Source organism: Coregonus lavaretus (genome assembly GCF_964263955.1).
Source record: "Coregonus lavaretus genome assembly, chromosome: 9".
Taxonomy (NCBI): Eukaryota; Metazoa; Chordata; class Actinopteri; order Salmoniformes; family Salmonidae; genus Coregonus; species Coregonus lavaretus.
In genome coordinates, this window is record NC_139996.1 from 36,124,075 (window position 1) to 36,138,932 (window position 14,858).

Consider the following 14,858-nt stretch of genomic DNA (forward strand, 5'->3'; position numbering starts at 1 on the left):
TGTTTAAAGGCACAGTCAACTTCTGACCCACTGGAATTGTGATACAGTAAATTATAAGTGAAATAATCTGTCTATAAACAATTGTTGGAAAAATTACTTGTGTCATGCACAAAGTAGATGTCCTAACCGACTTGCCAAAACTATAGTTTGTTAACGAAGAAATGTGTGGAGTGGTTGAAAAACGTGTTTTAATGACTCCAACCTAAGTGTATGTAAACTTCCGACTTCAACTGTATATATAGTCATTGAATGCTGGTCACCTCATATTCTGTTTATATACTGTTGTTTACTCACTGTGTATGTATATACTGTATTCTCGACAACTCATCCTAATATACAGTGCATTCGGAAAGTATTCAGACCTTCACTTTTTCCACATTTTGTTAAGTTATAGCCTTATTCTAAAATGGATTAAATATTTATTTCCTCATCATTCCACACACAATACCCCATAATGACAAAGCAAAAACAGGTTTTTAGACATTTTTGCAAGTCTATTAAAAATAAACTGAAATATGACATTTATATAAGTATTCAGACCCTTTACTCAGTACTTTGTTGAAGCACCTGTAGCAGCGATTACAGCCTCGAGTCTTCTTGGGTATGACGCTACAAGCTTGGCACACCTGTATTTGGGGAGTTTCTCCCATTCTTCTCTGCAGATCCTCTCAAGCTCTCTCAGGTTGGATGGGGAGTGTCACTGCACAGCTATTTTCAGGTCTCTCCAGAGATGTTTGAGTCCAGGCTCTGGCTGGGCCACTCAAGGACATTCAGAGACTGCCCCAAAGTCACTCCTGCATCGTCTTGGCTGTGTGCTTAGGGTCGTTGTCCTTCACCCCAGTCTGAGGTTCTGGGTACTCTGGAGCAGGTTTTCATCAAGGATCTCTCTGTACTTTGCTCCTTTCATCTTTCCCTCGATCCTGACTAGTCTCCCAGTCCCTGCCGCTGAAACACATCCCCATAGCATGATGCTGCAATCACCATGTTTCACCGTAGGGATGGTGCCAGGTTTCCTCCAAACATGATGCTTAGCATTCAGGGAATCTTGTTTCTCGTGGTCTGAGAGTCCTTTAGGTGCCTTTTGGCAAACTCCAAGCGGACTGTCATGTGCCTTTTACTGAGGAGTGGCTTCCGTCTGGCCACTCTACCACAAAGGCCTGATCGGTGGAGTGCTGACTGGTGGAGTGCTAGTTGTCCTTCTGGAAGGTTCTTCCATCTCCACAGAGGAACTCTGTCAGAGTGACCATCGGGTTCTTGGTCACCTCCCTGACCAAGGCCCTTCTCCCCCGATTTCTCAGTTTGGCCAGGCGGCCAGCTCTAGGAAGAGTCTTGGTGGTTCCAAACTTCTTCCATTTAAGAATGATGAAGGCCACTGTGTTCTTCTGGACCTTCAATGCTTCAGACATTTTTTGGTACCCTTCCCCAGATCTGTGCCTCGACACAATCCTGTCACTACGGACAATTCCTTCGACCTCATGGCTTGGTTTTGCTCTGACATGCACTGTCAACTGTGGGACCTTTATATAGACAGGTGTGCCTTTCCAAATCGTGTCCAATCAATTTAATTTACCACAGGTGGACTCCAATCAAGTTGTAAAAACATCTTAAGGATGATTAATGGAAACAGGATGCACTGGAGCTCAATTTCGAGTCTCATAGCAAAGGGTCTGAATAATAATGTAAATACTTTTTCGCTTTGTCATTATGGGGTATTGTGTGTAGATTGCTGAGGATTTGTTTAATTTTAATCCATTTTAGAATAAGGCTGTAATGTAACAAAATGTGGAAAAAGTCAAGGGGTCTGAATACTTTCCAAAGGCACTGTATGTATATATATATATATACACACACACACAGTACCAGTCAAAAGTTTGGACACACCTACTCATTCCATAGTTTCTTTATTTTTACTATTTTCTACATTGTAGAATAATAGTGAAGAATTCACAACTATGAAATAACACATATGGAATCATGTAGTAACCAAAAAAGTGTTAAACAAATCAAAACATATTTTATATTCTTCAAGGAAGCCACCCTTTGCCTTGATGACAGCTTTGCACACTCTTCGTAGTGTGTAGTGCTAGGACAAAAACCAAAACGTGCACCCAGGGGGGGGCTCCAGGACCAAGTTTGGGAAACCCTGGTCTAGAGGACATGACACCTGTAATAAAGGATATGCTACTCACTTGGGGGGCATGTTGGTACCGGTGGGGGACCTGGGGGGACCTTTCGGCTGCTTGTCCTCCCCTTCCTTCTCCCGAGGTTCCCGTGGAGGCCGCTCCCTGATGGGCCTCTCCTTCTCATCACGCTTCATGCGATCCCTCTCAAACTCCTCCTTTCTGCGCATCCTCTCCTTCTCTCGCTCCCTCTCTCTTTCCCTCTCGCGTTCTCTCTGCCGGCGTTCTCGCTCGCGGTGGTCCCGCTCGCGGTCACGATGGTGCTCTCGTGGGTCCCGCTCACGTTCACGCTCCTAACATTCATACAGGTGGGTTTGTAAACACACTGTCATAGCCCTCCAGCAAGGCTCAACCTGCTTTATGCTTCAATGGCGCATTCAAGATTCTCTTTAACCAAAAGGCCTACAAGTAAAACTCAAATCTGAAATAAAGTTAATATCGATTGTGTATTTGTGTTTGAAAGGTGTGTAGTCCTTGGGTGGTGGATATCTCTCTGAGTGTACTCACACTGTAGTGGTAGGGCAGAGGGGTCTCTGTGTACTGCACTCTGAAGTTCTCATACTGTCCCCCTCTCCAGAAGGCCTCCATCTCATAGTCATAGTAGGGATCAGCATAAGGGTCGTTACTGAAACGAGGACAAATCGTATGATAGAGATAAATAGAAAAGAAGAGCTTTGTTTCATATTGCTGTGCAGCTATATACACCCTCTATATAATTTAGGGTTTCTTTTATTTGAACAAACCAATTATTAGACATGTAGTGACAAATGCACCATAAGGCCTAGTGGAGTGGCCTGATCATTATAACTGACCAGCTGTTTTCTCACAGCAGAGCAGCAGCTGATAATCAAGCAGGGAAAAAAGGTTTTGGGATGAGAGGGCCATATGTGGTTGATGCCGGGTTGTTTGGTGAAGTGAACGGAGATAAGAGCTGCATGAAAAGAGGATGCCGCTACCTCCCCTCCATTGTACTTACAGATAGACTGGGTCTCTGAACTCCACGTCACTACGGGGGAAGAAAAGGCCAGAAATGTTTTAAAACAGACACGTAGTCTAAAAACATTATTTAAAACATCCACCATGGCAAGATACTTTGCCCTGACGTTATGTCTCTCTTTTGACCATAGCTCCTGAGCTTACCCTGGGTCTCTGATTTCTCTGGTGATGTGGTAGCTGCGTTCCCTAAAGAAATCGTTCTCTTTGTCAAAGTCTCTCTCATCCTCTCCAATGGTCACATTAAAGCGCTTCTCCTCAAAGTCTGGCTCCTGCTCTTTGCGTATGGTTGCTTTTTTCAAAACCTAAAGGAATAGGGCAACATTTACATGAGGAAAGTCTGGGAATTCATCATAACCTGCTGACTGAACAACCCCATAGAGGCTAAAACACACACGCACACTTGTATTATTATAAAGAGGCTTCACAAGCCAAATGTAGCAGGGGAACCTCTCAGAAAACATGCAAATAAAAAAAATCACCTGACTCGAAATCAGTTGGTGCTGAAACATAACCTGTACAGAAGAGGAGTACATGTATGCTTGTGAGAGCTGAGAGTGTGTTGTACCTCTTTGGCATGTCTCAGACCCCTCTCCCAGGCACTCTCCACAGGAGGCTCCACTGGAGGAGGGGGTGGAGGGAGCTCCTCAACAGCAGGTCCACCCTGAGACAGGGAAACAAATGTAAACACAATGCATTTACCCAATGCAGTAACTAACACACACACACTCTTCAGGTCCAAATACAGCCATGCAGCAGGCTATGGGTGGTGCATACCCAGGGGTTACTTCCAGGAATGAGAGGGTGGGGTGCTCCAGGTGGTACCCCGTTGGGAGAGAAGGGGTCTGGCTTGGAGATGAGAGAGTAGTTGCCCTTGTCGTTGACACCTGGATGGATGAACCTACAATTCATACCCCATGTGCAGTTACCTGGAAAATAAAAACAGAGCTGTTGGTATCATTTTGAGATTAGATACATGGGAATGGGAAAAAGCATATTTTCATTGAATTCAAATACTTTGAAGTAAATTGTGGTTAGGTGTAAATTGACATCCATCAGCGCTGTATGTTGTTTAGCTCCTAATAATATCCATTACCACATTATCTTCATTTAAGTTATGAAGTACAATGCGTCCCCCTGCTGTCTGAAACCAGTGTCTTCAATATCACTGCTTCAAAAGGACCATTACATTGAAGAGAAACGCTACACAGGCCACAGAAGCAGAACATCAGTGAAGCAACAAAACGCAAGGCTTGTGTTGCTGATAAAGTGGCTCACGTTTTTACCTTCAGTTTTACCTTCATGATACGTCTCTGGTGTAGAATGGAATGCTCAAGTTGCACACGCAATGTTTGCACAGTGTAGTTTCGTCATAAGACAGGTGTTGTACACGCGAGTGGTGCACAGGAGAGTACGTTGAGGTACCTTTCATGAAGAACCTGCAGATGGGCCTGGGTCTGACCTTCCTGTCCATGGGGTCCTTCACCTCTCCCTCCTCCAGGTCATCATCCTGCACAAATGGAACAGAACTCTGGCTAAATATCAACCCACTTACCCATGTGCATCACTGAAGTAACCTTATGACACTGCTGTAACCCCAAGTCACTGGGACAGGGTGCAATTTGTGTTGCAAAGCAGGTTATTTGTATTGCTACATGGTTCTGACTAGGGCTGTGGCGGTCATGACATTTTGTCAGCCGGTAACTGTCATGCAAATGACTGCCAGTCTCACTGTAATTTACCATTAATTACCATAAACACGTTTAGCATCTCCAGGCCTTAACGCATACAAGCCACTGATGGGCGCCTTTAAAAAGTATATATTTTTTGCAACTTTAGCTGTGAATGATACAAACCTTAGAATGTCTTAGAAATCCAAACATATAAGGGCTGCATGATGCGACTATATTGATGATTTGAGAAAGTCACAAAAAAAGCTTGCGCTCTGTTCCTTGCCTCAGGCTGCACACACTGTTCTCTCATCAAGTGATAATATTCTCACCCATCAGATTATTCTCAATATAATCTTGTCTTTAATAATATGTGAAATGAGTTTCGATTTAGAATGACGTAATCCGTATGTACTCGAATAGCACATGGAGGCTGCGTTTTACTGCATTTCCTTTTTCAAATCATGCCAGGTAGGCTACTTTGGTTTTACAGCGGAGCAATGTGCTTAATATTAGCAGCTGAAAAATAAATATAGTAGCAGTAGAAAGCTGGAATCCTCTTTTTAGTGGCAATCATCAAAACTCTGCTTTTACACAGTATTGCATCATTAGAGGCTGCTGAGGGGAGAACGGCTCATAATAATGTCCGGAACGGAGCAAATGGAATTTGATACCATTCGACTGATTCCGCGCCAGTCATTACCACGAGCCAGTTCTCCCAATTTATGGTGTCACCAACCTCCTGTGGATTGCATATAGAAATGTCTGGGCTGTTTGAGGAGCAGGTGATATTCTACACAAACTCTGTATGTCAAGTGCTCTCCAACCCTCTTCCCGCAGCTACCCAGTGCTTAATTTGGGAAATCAAGTGAAATCTGTTCAGGAACACAGATAGTAACATGTTTACACAATTAAACATATTTCTCACTATGCGCTCGAAAAAGGAATGAAGGAGAGAGAGAGGAGGAGATGGAAACACATGGTGGTGAGATATCATGTAGCTAAAGTTAAACGTGTCAGCCTATTAATTATGAAAATAAATATAATCCCTATTACTAGGCTATTCAAAATTCACTATAATTGTAGGCTAACTAGCCTACTCTGTAGCCGCCCTGCACAATCAATGAACCAACAGCATTGCCTAGTCCTATCCGTTCTCTCCCAGAATCATGAATAGAAAGTTTGGAGCGTAGCATACGGTAACCAGTCCATCCAGTACGCATAATAATACAGTCCACGCTCAAAGATGATTACTAGAGTATGTTTAATTTTGAAGTATAGGCTAGACCAATTAGCCTATGTACCAAAGAATATGCGGTAGGCTATTAGGCTATGTATTGTATAATGGCACAATCATTATATTAATTCAGGCTTTATTTCAGGCTTGGGATGATCATATAAAGGCCTCTGCGTATGCATAAGCTCTAATATGTGTATGGGTGTTCAACATGCGACGTCAAATGCTGTCCATTTCCTTGTGTTTGGCTTTTCACTCAGTTTCAACTTGTTTTTGAACTTTTTTCTTCAAATTGATCAATCACAGTGAGTGATGTCAAACAATGTATCCTAACGGTGAGTTTTAAAAGCATGATACTGTTTTGATGATAAGTGTTTGATGTGATTTATGATTGCATTTACATTGATGTCAGAGAGATTAGTGCAGGGTTCCTCAAATTCGGTCCTCGGAACCCCAAGGGGTGCACGTTTTGGTTTTTGCCCTAGCACTACACAGCTGATTCAAATAATCAACAAATCATCAACCAAAATGTGCACCCCTTGGGGTCCCTAGGACCGAGTTTGGGAAACGATGGATTAGAGGGACAATAGCGCACTGCGTACCAGGCCATTGGCGACCTGACGGTCGTTAGGGAGTTGGGTACTCCCAACGCATCGGTGCCATTCATGTACAGAGTGCATAGGAGATTACCGTGACTCAACAGTCACGTGAAATTTGACTGCAGTCATGACTCATGACTGCCGGTGTGACGGTAATACGATCACCGCAACAGCCCCAGTTCTGACTTTGCAGTCCTGTACTTGATCTGTTCCCCTGTTTTGCTTCCCTCCACATCTCAGAGTGTGAGTAGCCCTGCATCCTCCAACAAATCACTCTTGATTACAATTACAATGCAGATTGAAGAGAGCATATAAATTACATTTACATTACTTACATCTATTTCACCCTCATCAATCTCGCCATCATCCTCGTCCTTTTTGTCACGAAAGGAATCTCTCCTTCCTCTGTCCTGAGCCCTGGACTCTTCAGGCTTCTTAGGTGGACCGTCTTTCGGGGATGGAGGAAGGATTGGTATCTTCTCTTTCTTTTTGATGCTCTTGTCCTCTTTCTCATCCTCTTCTCCGGGTCCTTTCTCCACCTCGTCATCTTCATCAGGCGCTAGAACATTGGGCTCCTCAGGAACCTCCTCGTCATAGTCCAACTCATGCTCATCAAGCTCTCTGGACACAGACGACAACTCCTCCTTCATCTCATTCACCACCACTCTCCTCCTCCTCCGTCTCTCTTCCTCCTCTTCATCATCTACTTCTGCCAGCTTCACAGACAGTTCCCCTCCCTCGTCTTCATTCTCATGTCTGGACATCTCCTCCTCAGCTAAGGGGGATGACCTCTCCTGCTCTGGCTCAGAATCAGGGGACTTAGGAGTTTGACTGACCCGGTCCTCCTCCTCATCTGATTGGCTTACCTGTCGTTCCTGTCCCATCATCACCATCCCCACGGACTCTTCCTGCTCCTGTTCTAGAATAGTATCCCTTCTACCTTCCCCATCTACCTCATCATCCTCTGGGTCAGAGATACACTCCTGAACTACCCCCTCATCTTCGTCATCATCCAGCTCAGAGTCCCCACCTTCACCACCCTCTTCATCTAACCCGCCGTTGTCTTCATCATTCAGCAGCTCACTGTCAGAGAGCAGCCTGTCCTCCTCCTCGGGGGATGCCAGGAACTCGCTGTCAGAAATGCCCTTCTCTTCCTCTGGGGACTGGGGTGACTGGGTGGGGCTCTCAGGGGACTGGGTGGGGCTCTCAGGGGTGTCCATTGGGGAATGATCCACTAAAACAGAGTAAAGTATTTAATTATAGAATTGTCTGTTATTAAATTAGATTAAATTGGTTTAATACACAAAGACAATGTCTCTAGGCAATATACAGGTAACTGCCAAAATAAACAAAGCGCGGACCACCGCATTTAACCATGGCAAGGTGACTTGGAATATGGTTGATTACAAACAGTCATGCCCTTCGTAAGGCAATAAAACAGGAAAAACGTCAGTACAGAGACAAAGTGGAGTAGCAATTCAACGGCTCAGATAACAGACGTATGTGGCAGGGACTCCAGACAATCACGGATTACAAAGGGAAAACCAGCCACGTTGCGGACACCAACGTCTTGCTCCCGGACAAGCTAAACACCTTCTTCACCCGCTTTGACGATAACACAGTGCCACCGACGTCGCCCGCTCCCAAGGACTGTGGGCTCTCGTTCACCGTGTCCGACGTGGGTAAGACATTTAAGCGTGTTAACCCTTGCAATGCTGCTGGCCCAAATGGCATCCCGAGCCGCATCCTCAGAGCATGCGCAGACCAGCTGGCTGGAGTGTTTACGGACATATTCAATCTCTCCCTATCCCAGTCTGCTGTGCCAACTTTCTTCAAGATGTCCACCATTGTTCCTGTACCCAAGAAAGCAAAGGTAACTGAAATAAATGACTATCACCCCGTGGCATTAACTTCTGTCAACATGAAGGGTTTTGAGAGGCTAGTTAAGGATCATATTACCTCTACCTTACCTGACACCCTAGACCCACTTCAGTTTGCATACCGCCCCAATAGATCCACAGACGATGCAATCGCCATCGCACTGCCCTATCCCATCTGGACAAGAGGAACACCTATGTAAGAATGCTGTTCATTGACTATAGCTCAGCCTTCAACACCATAGTACCCTCCAAGCTCATCATTAAGCTCGAGGCCCTGGGTCTGAACCCCGCCCTGTGCAACTGGGTCCTGGACTTCCTGACGGGGAGGCCCCAGGTGGTGAAGGTAGGAAACAATACCTCCACTTCGCTGATCCTCAACACAGGGGCCCCACAAGGGTGCGTGCTCAGCCCCCTCCTGTACTCCCTGTTCACCCCTGACTGCGTGGCCATGCACGCCTCCAACTCAATCATCAAGTTTGCAGACGACACAACAGTAGTAGGCCTGATTACCAACAATGACGAGACAGCCTACAGGGAGGAGGTGAGGACCCTGGCGGAGTGGTGCCAGGAAAATAACTCTCCCTCGACAAAACGAAGGAGCTGATCGTGGACTTCAGGAAACAGCAGAGGGAGCACGCCCCTATCCACATCAACGGGACCACAGTGCAGAAGGTGAAAAGCTTCAAGTTCCTTGACGTACACATCACTGACAATATGAAATGGTCCACCCACACAGACAGTGTGGTGAATGAGGCGAAACAATGCCTCTTCAACCTCAGGAGGCTGAAGAAATTTGGCTTGGCCCCTAAGACCCTTACAAACTTTTACAGATGCACAATTGAGAGCATCCTGTTGGGCTGTATCACTGCCTGGTACGGCAACTGCACCGCTCGCAGCCTCAGGGCTCTCCAGAGGGTGGTGCGGTCTTCCCAACGCATCACCAGGGGCACACTGCCTGCCCTCCAGGACACCTACAGCACCCGATGTCACAGGAAGGCCAAAAAGATCATCAAAGACATCAACCACAGCCTGTTCACCCCGCTATCATCCAGAAGGCGAGGTCAGTACAGGTGCATCAAAACTGGGACCGAGAGACTGAAAAACAGCTTCTATCTCAAAGCCATCAGACTGTTAAATAGCCATCACTAGCCGGCTTCCACACAGTTACTCAACCCTGCACCTTGGAGGCTGCTGCCCTATGTACATAGACATGGAATCACTGGTCACTTGAATAATGGAACACTAGTTACTTTAATAATGTTCACATACTGCTTTACTCCTTTCATATGTACAGTTAAAGTCAGAAGTTTACATACACCTTAGCCAAATACATTTAAACTCAGTTTTTCACAATTCCTGATATTTAATCCTAGTAAAAAGTCCCTGTTTTAGGTCAGTTAGGATCACCACTTTATTTTAAGAATGTGAAATGTGAGAATAATAGTAGAGTGATTTATTTCAGCTTTTATTTCTTTCATCACATTCCCAGTGGGTCAGAAGTTTACATACACTCAATTAGTATTTGGTAGCATTGCCTATAAATTGTTTAACTTGGGTCAAACGTTTCGGGTAGCCTTCCATAAGCTTCCCACAATAAGTTGGGTGAATTTTGGCCCATTCCCCCTGATAGAGCTGGTGTAACTGAATCAGGTTTGTAGGCATCCTTGCTCGCACACGCTTTTTCAGTTCTGCCCACAAATTTTCTATAGGATTGAGTTTAGGGCTTTGTGAAGGCCACTCCAATACCTTGACTTTGTTGTCCTTAAGCCATTTTGCTACAACTTTGGAAGTATACTTGTGGTCATTGTCCATTTGGAAGACCCATTTACGACCAAGCTTTAACTTCCTGACTGATGTCTTGAGATGTTGCTTCAATATATCCACATAATTTTCCTTCCTCGTGATGCCATCTATTTTGTGAAGTGCACCAGTCCCTCCTGCAGCAAAGCACCCCCACAGCATGATGCTGCCACCCCCGTGTTTCACGGTTGGGATGGTATTATTCGGCTTGCAAGTAACCCCCTTTTTCCTCCAAACATAACGATGGTCAAACAGTTATATTTTTGTTTCATTAGACCAGAGAACATTTCTCCAAAATGTACGATCTTTGTCCCCATGTGCAGTTGCAAACCGTAGTCTGGCTTTTTTATGGCGGTTTTGGAGCAGTGGCTTCTTCCTTGCTGAACGGCCTTTCAGGTTATGTCGATATAGGACTCGTTTTACTGTGGATATAGCCATGACATATGTATGTAAACAATTGTTGGAAAAATTACTTGTGTCATGCACAAAGTAGATGTCCTAACCGACTTACAAAAACTATAGTTTGTTAACAAGAAATTTGTGGAGTGGTTGAAAAACGAGTTTTAATGGACTCCAACCTAAGTGTATGTAAACGTCCGACTTCAACTGTATATACTGTATTATATTCTACTGTATTTTAGTCAATGTCACTCTGACATTGCTCTACTTAATATTTATATATTTCTTAATTCCATTCTTTTACTTTTAGATTCGTGTGTATTGTTGTGAATTGTTAGATACTCCTGCACTGTTGGAGCTAGGAACACAAGCATTTCGCTACACCTGCAATAACATCTGCTAAATATGTGTATGCGACCAATAAAATTAGATGTATATACTGTATTCTAGTCAAGGCCTATCCTATACAGTGCATTCGGAAAGTATGCAGACCCCTTGACTTCTTCCACTTTGTTACGTTACAGCCTTATTCTAAAATGGATTAAATTGTTTTCTTTCCCTCATCAATCTACACACAATACCCCATAATGACAACGCAAAAACTGTTTTTTATAAATTTTTGCTAAACAATCTTTTTTTATTATACTGAAATATCACATTTACATAAGTATTCAGACTTTTTACTCAGTACTTTGTTGAAGCACCTTTGGCAGCGATTACAGCCTCGAGTCTTCTTGGGTATGACGCTACAAGCTTGGCACACCTGTATTTGGGGAGTTTCTCCCATTCTTCTCTGTAGATCTTCTCAAGCCCTGTCAGGTTGGATGGGGAGCGTCGCTGCACAGCTATTTTCAGGTCTCTCCAGAGATGTTCGATTGGGTTCAAGTCTGGGCTCTGGCTGGGCCACTCAAGGACATTCAGAGACATGTCCCGAAGCCACTCCTGCGTTGTCTTGGCTGGGTGCTTAGGGTCGTTGTCCTGTTGGAAGGTGAACCGTCGCCCCAGTCTGAGCGCTCTGGAGCTGTACTTTCCTTGGTTCATCTTTCCCTCGATCCCGACTAGTCTCCCATTCCCTGCAAAACATCCCCACAGCATGATGCTGCCACCACCATGCTTCACCGTAGGGATGTTGCCCGGTTTCTTCCAGACGTGACGCTTGGCATTCAGGCCAAAGAGTTCAATCTTGGTTTCATCAGACCAAATAATGTTGTTTCTCAAGGTCTGAGAGTCCTCCAAGCGGGCTGTCATGTGCCTTTTACTGAGGAGTGGCTTCTGCCTTGCCACTCTACCATAAAGGCCTGATTGGTGGAGTGCTGCAGAGATGGTTGTCCTTCTGGAAGGTTCTTCCATCTCCACAGAGGACCTCTGGAGCTCTGTCAGAGTGACCATCAGGTTCTTGGTCACCTCCCTGACCAAGGCCCTTATCCCCCAATTGCTTCGTTTAGCCGGGCAGCCAGCTCTAGGAAGAGTCTGGGTGGTTCCAAACGTCTTCCATTTAAGAATGATGGAGGCCACTGTGTTATTGGGGACCTTCAATGGTGCAGAATTTTTTTGGTACCCTTCCCCAGGTCTGTGCCTCGACACAATCCTGTTACGTAGCTCTACGGACAATTCCGTCGACCTCATGGCTTGGTTTTTGCTCTGACATGCACCGTCTTTATATAGACAGGTGTGTGCCTTTCCAAATCATGTCCAATCAATTGATTAAACATCTCAAGGATGATCAATGGAAACAGGATGCAACTGAGCTCAATTTCAAGTCTCATAGCAAAGGGTCTGAATACTTATGTAAATATGTTTTTTTATTATTATAAATTAGCAAACATTTCTAAAAACCTGTTTTCGCTTTGTCATTATGGGGTATTGTGTGTAGAGTGATGAGGATTACTTTTTTAAAATCCATTTTAGAATAAGGCTGTAACGTAACAAAATGTGGAAAATGGGAAGTGGTCTGAATACTTTCCGAATGCACTGTATAACTACTGCTGTATATATACTATTCTTCAGATACACTACATTTTCTATGCATATACTATACATAATGTCTATACATCCCATCAACACACGTACTCCGGACTCTGACATTGCGTGTCCTAATATTTCTAAATTCCATTATTTTACTTTTTAGACGAGTGTGTATTGTTGTGTATTTATAGATATTACTGCACTGTTGTAGCTAGGAACACAAACATTTCGATACACCCGCAATAAGATCTGATAAATATACTGAGCAAAAATATAAATGCAAAATGTAAAGTGTTGGTCCCATATTTCATGAGCTGCAATAAAAGATCCCAGAAATGTTCCATATTTCTCTCAAATTTTGCACACAAATTTGTTTACATCCCTGTTAGTGAGCATTTCTCCTTTGCCAAGATAATCCATCCGCCTGACGGATGTGGCGTATCAAGAAGCTGATTAAACAGCATGATCATTAAACAGGTGCACCTTGTGCTGGGGACAATAAAAGACCACTCTAAAATGTGCAGTTTTGTCACACAACACAATGCCAAAGATGTCTCAAGTTTTGAGGGAGCGTGCAATTGGCATGCTGACTGCAGGAATGTCCACCAGAGCTTTTGCCAGAGAATTGAATGATAATTTCTCTACCATAAGACTCCTCCAACATCATTTTAGAGAATTGGGCAGTACGTCCAACCGGCCTCACAACCGCAGACCACATGTAACCACGCCAGCCCAGGACCTCCACATCTAGCTTCTTTACCTGTGGGATTGTCTGAGACCAACCACCCGGACAGCTGATGAAACGGAGGAATATTTATGTTTGTAATTAAGCCCTTTTGTGAGGATAAACTCATTCTGATTTAAGGGACTAGCTCCCAAGTGGGTGGGCCTATGCCCTCCCAAGCCCAACCATGGCTGTGCCCCTGCCCAGTCATGTGAAATCCATAGATTAGGGCCTAATGAATTTATGAACTATAACTCAGTAAAATCGTTAATTGTTGCGTTTACATTTTTGTTCCATATATGTGTATGCGACCAATAAAATGTGATTTGATTGAAAAGATCATTATCGGGTGTCATTTGACTACTGCCTGCTATCCATTTCTCGATAGAAGACGTCAAAGAGTGCTAACTTTAGTTAGTTGTCTGATTGCATACTGCTAAATGAAGTTCGTAATAAGAGACATGCATGTAGCGAGGGCATCCGCCATATCTCAAGAAGAGTAAACTTCATGCAGGTCAATAACAGTCAGTCAGAGATTATTACATACTAACTAGCAAGTTAGCGAACGTTCACTAGTTATCTATTTCAACTAAAGCAGGTGATCATAGCTGCCTTTAACACAATACTTTCATATTAAAAGTGGGGGACTCAGTTTACAGTAGAACAATGTCGTAGGTAGCCAGATAAGCAAATCAAGAGGCAACTTCAGCGCTGTAGGACGATAAAGATGGCTCGTTAGTTTGCTACAATGCTAACATTAGCTAGTTACCGGGTGAAGCAGGCCCGAAAACTGCGAGGGCTATACCAGACAAGAGGCGAACGTCTGATTTGTATTCAGAAGATGCCACAATTAGCTTAAACAAAGGTTCAACCAACCAATACAACTCAAAAGCAACTTTATACACGCAAAATACCGCTTTCTGGTCTGCTATCGAAGCATGCTTGTCTTGTCTGTTCAATTAACAATGAAGCCCTCCCCCTACAAACACCAGTAGCTAGATAAACTTTAAATATTTTCAGTCACCTTTCCAACCTGAACCTCGTTGAAGACAGGCGGCGTTAAGAACTACCCCGTCTCTCTCCCTCTATGTCTGAGGCTCTACAATAAATAATGTTATGGTTATTTATCTGCTATGCTGGAGGAAATAAAAAAAATCCTACACGATACAGTGAGAGCGGCCATTGCATTGACGTCATCAACAGACGACACTGTCAGCTTTGCCACAACCGGCAATATAATTGTGCTTTGGCGCCACCGTGCGCTCAATATGAAGCATGACTTTAATAAAAAAAACACTGTCACTGTTTATGGTGGTGTATATTTTTGACCTATTTGTTCATCTGGGTTATCTTTCTATATCCTATTTTAATATTGGGTTTAGCCTACATTGGTGTCAGGAGTGGGATGGTG

At 44.1% G+C, this 14,858-nt stretch overlaps 1 protein-coding gene across 1 annotated transcript in view; it reads right to left on the bottom strand.

Moving 5' to 3' along the window:
- The window catches only part of LOC311135272 (zinc finger CCCH domain-containing protein 18-like), a 33,794-nt gene extending 19,158 nt beyond the window's left edge, over positions 1-14,636 (bottom strand). Inside the window, exons 1-9 of the mRNA XM_084169223.1 lie at positions 14,472-14,636; positions 7,015-7,913; positions 4,599-4,683; positions 3,951-4,102; positions 3,742-3,837; positions 3,321-3,478; positions 3,157-3,186; positions 2,688-2,805; positions 2,190-2,473 (exon numbers count right to left, since the gene is read on the bottom strand). Coding sequence (XP_084025349.1) covers positions 2,190-2,473; positions 2,688-2,805; positions 3,157-3,186; positions 3,321-3,478; positions 3,742-3,837; positions 3,951-4,102; positions 4,599-4,683; positions 7,015-7,899 — 1,808 coding nt within the window. The 5' untranslated portion in view covers positions 7,900-7,913; positions 14,472-14,636. The remainder of the gene's footprint in view (positions 1-2,189; positions 2,474-2,687; positions 2,806-3,156; positions 3,187-3,320; positions 3,479-3,741; positions 3,838-3,950; positions 4,103-4,598; positions 4,684-7,014; positions 7,914-14,471) is intronic.
- Positions 14,637-14,858: the final 222 nt, after the last annotated feature.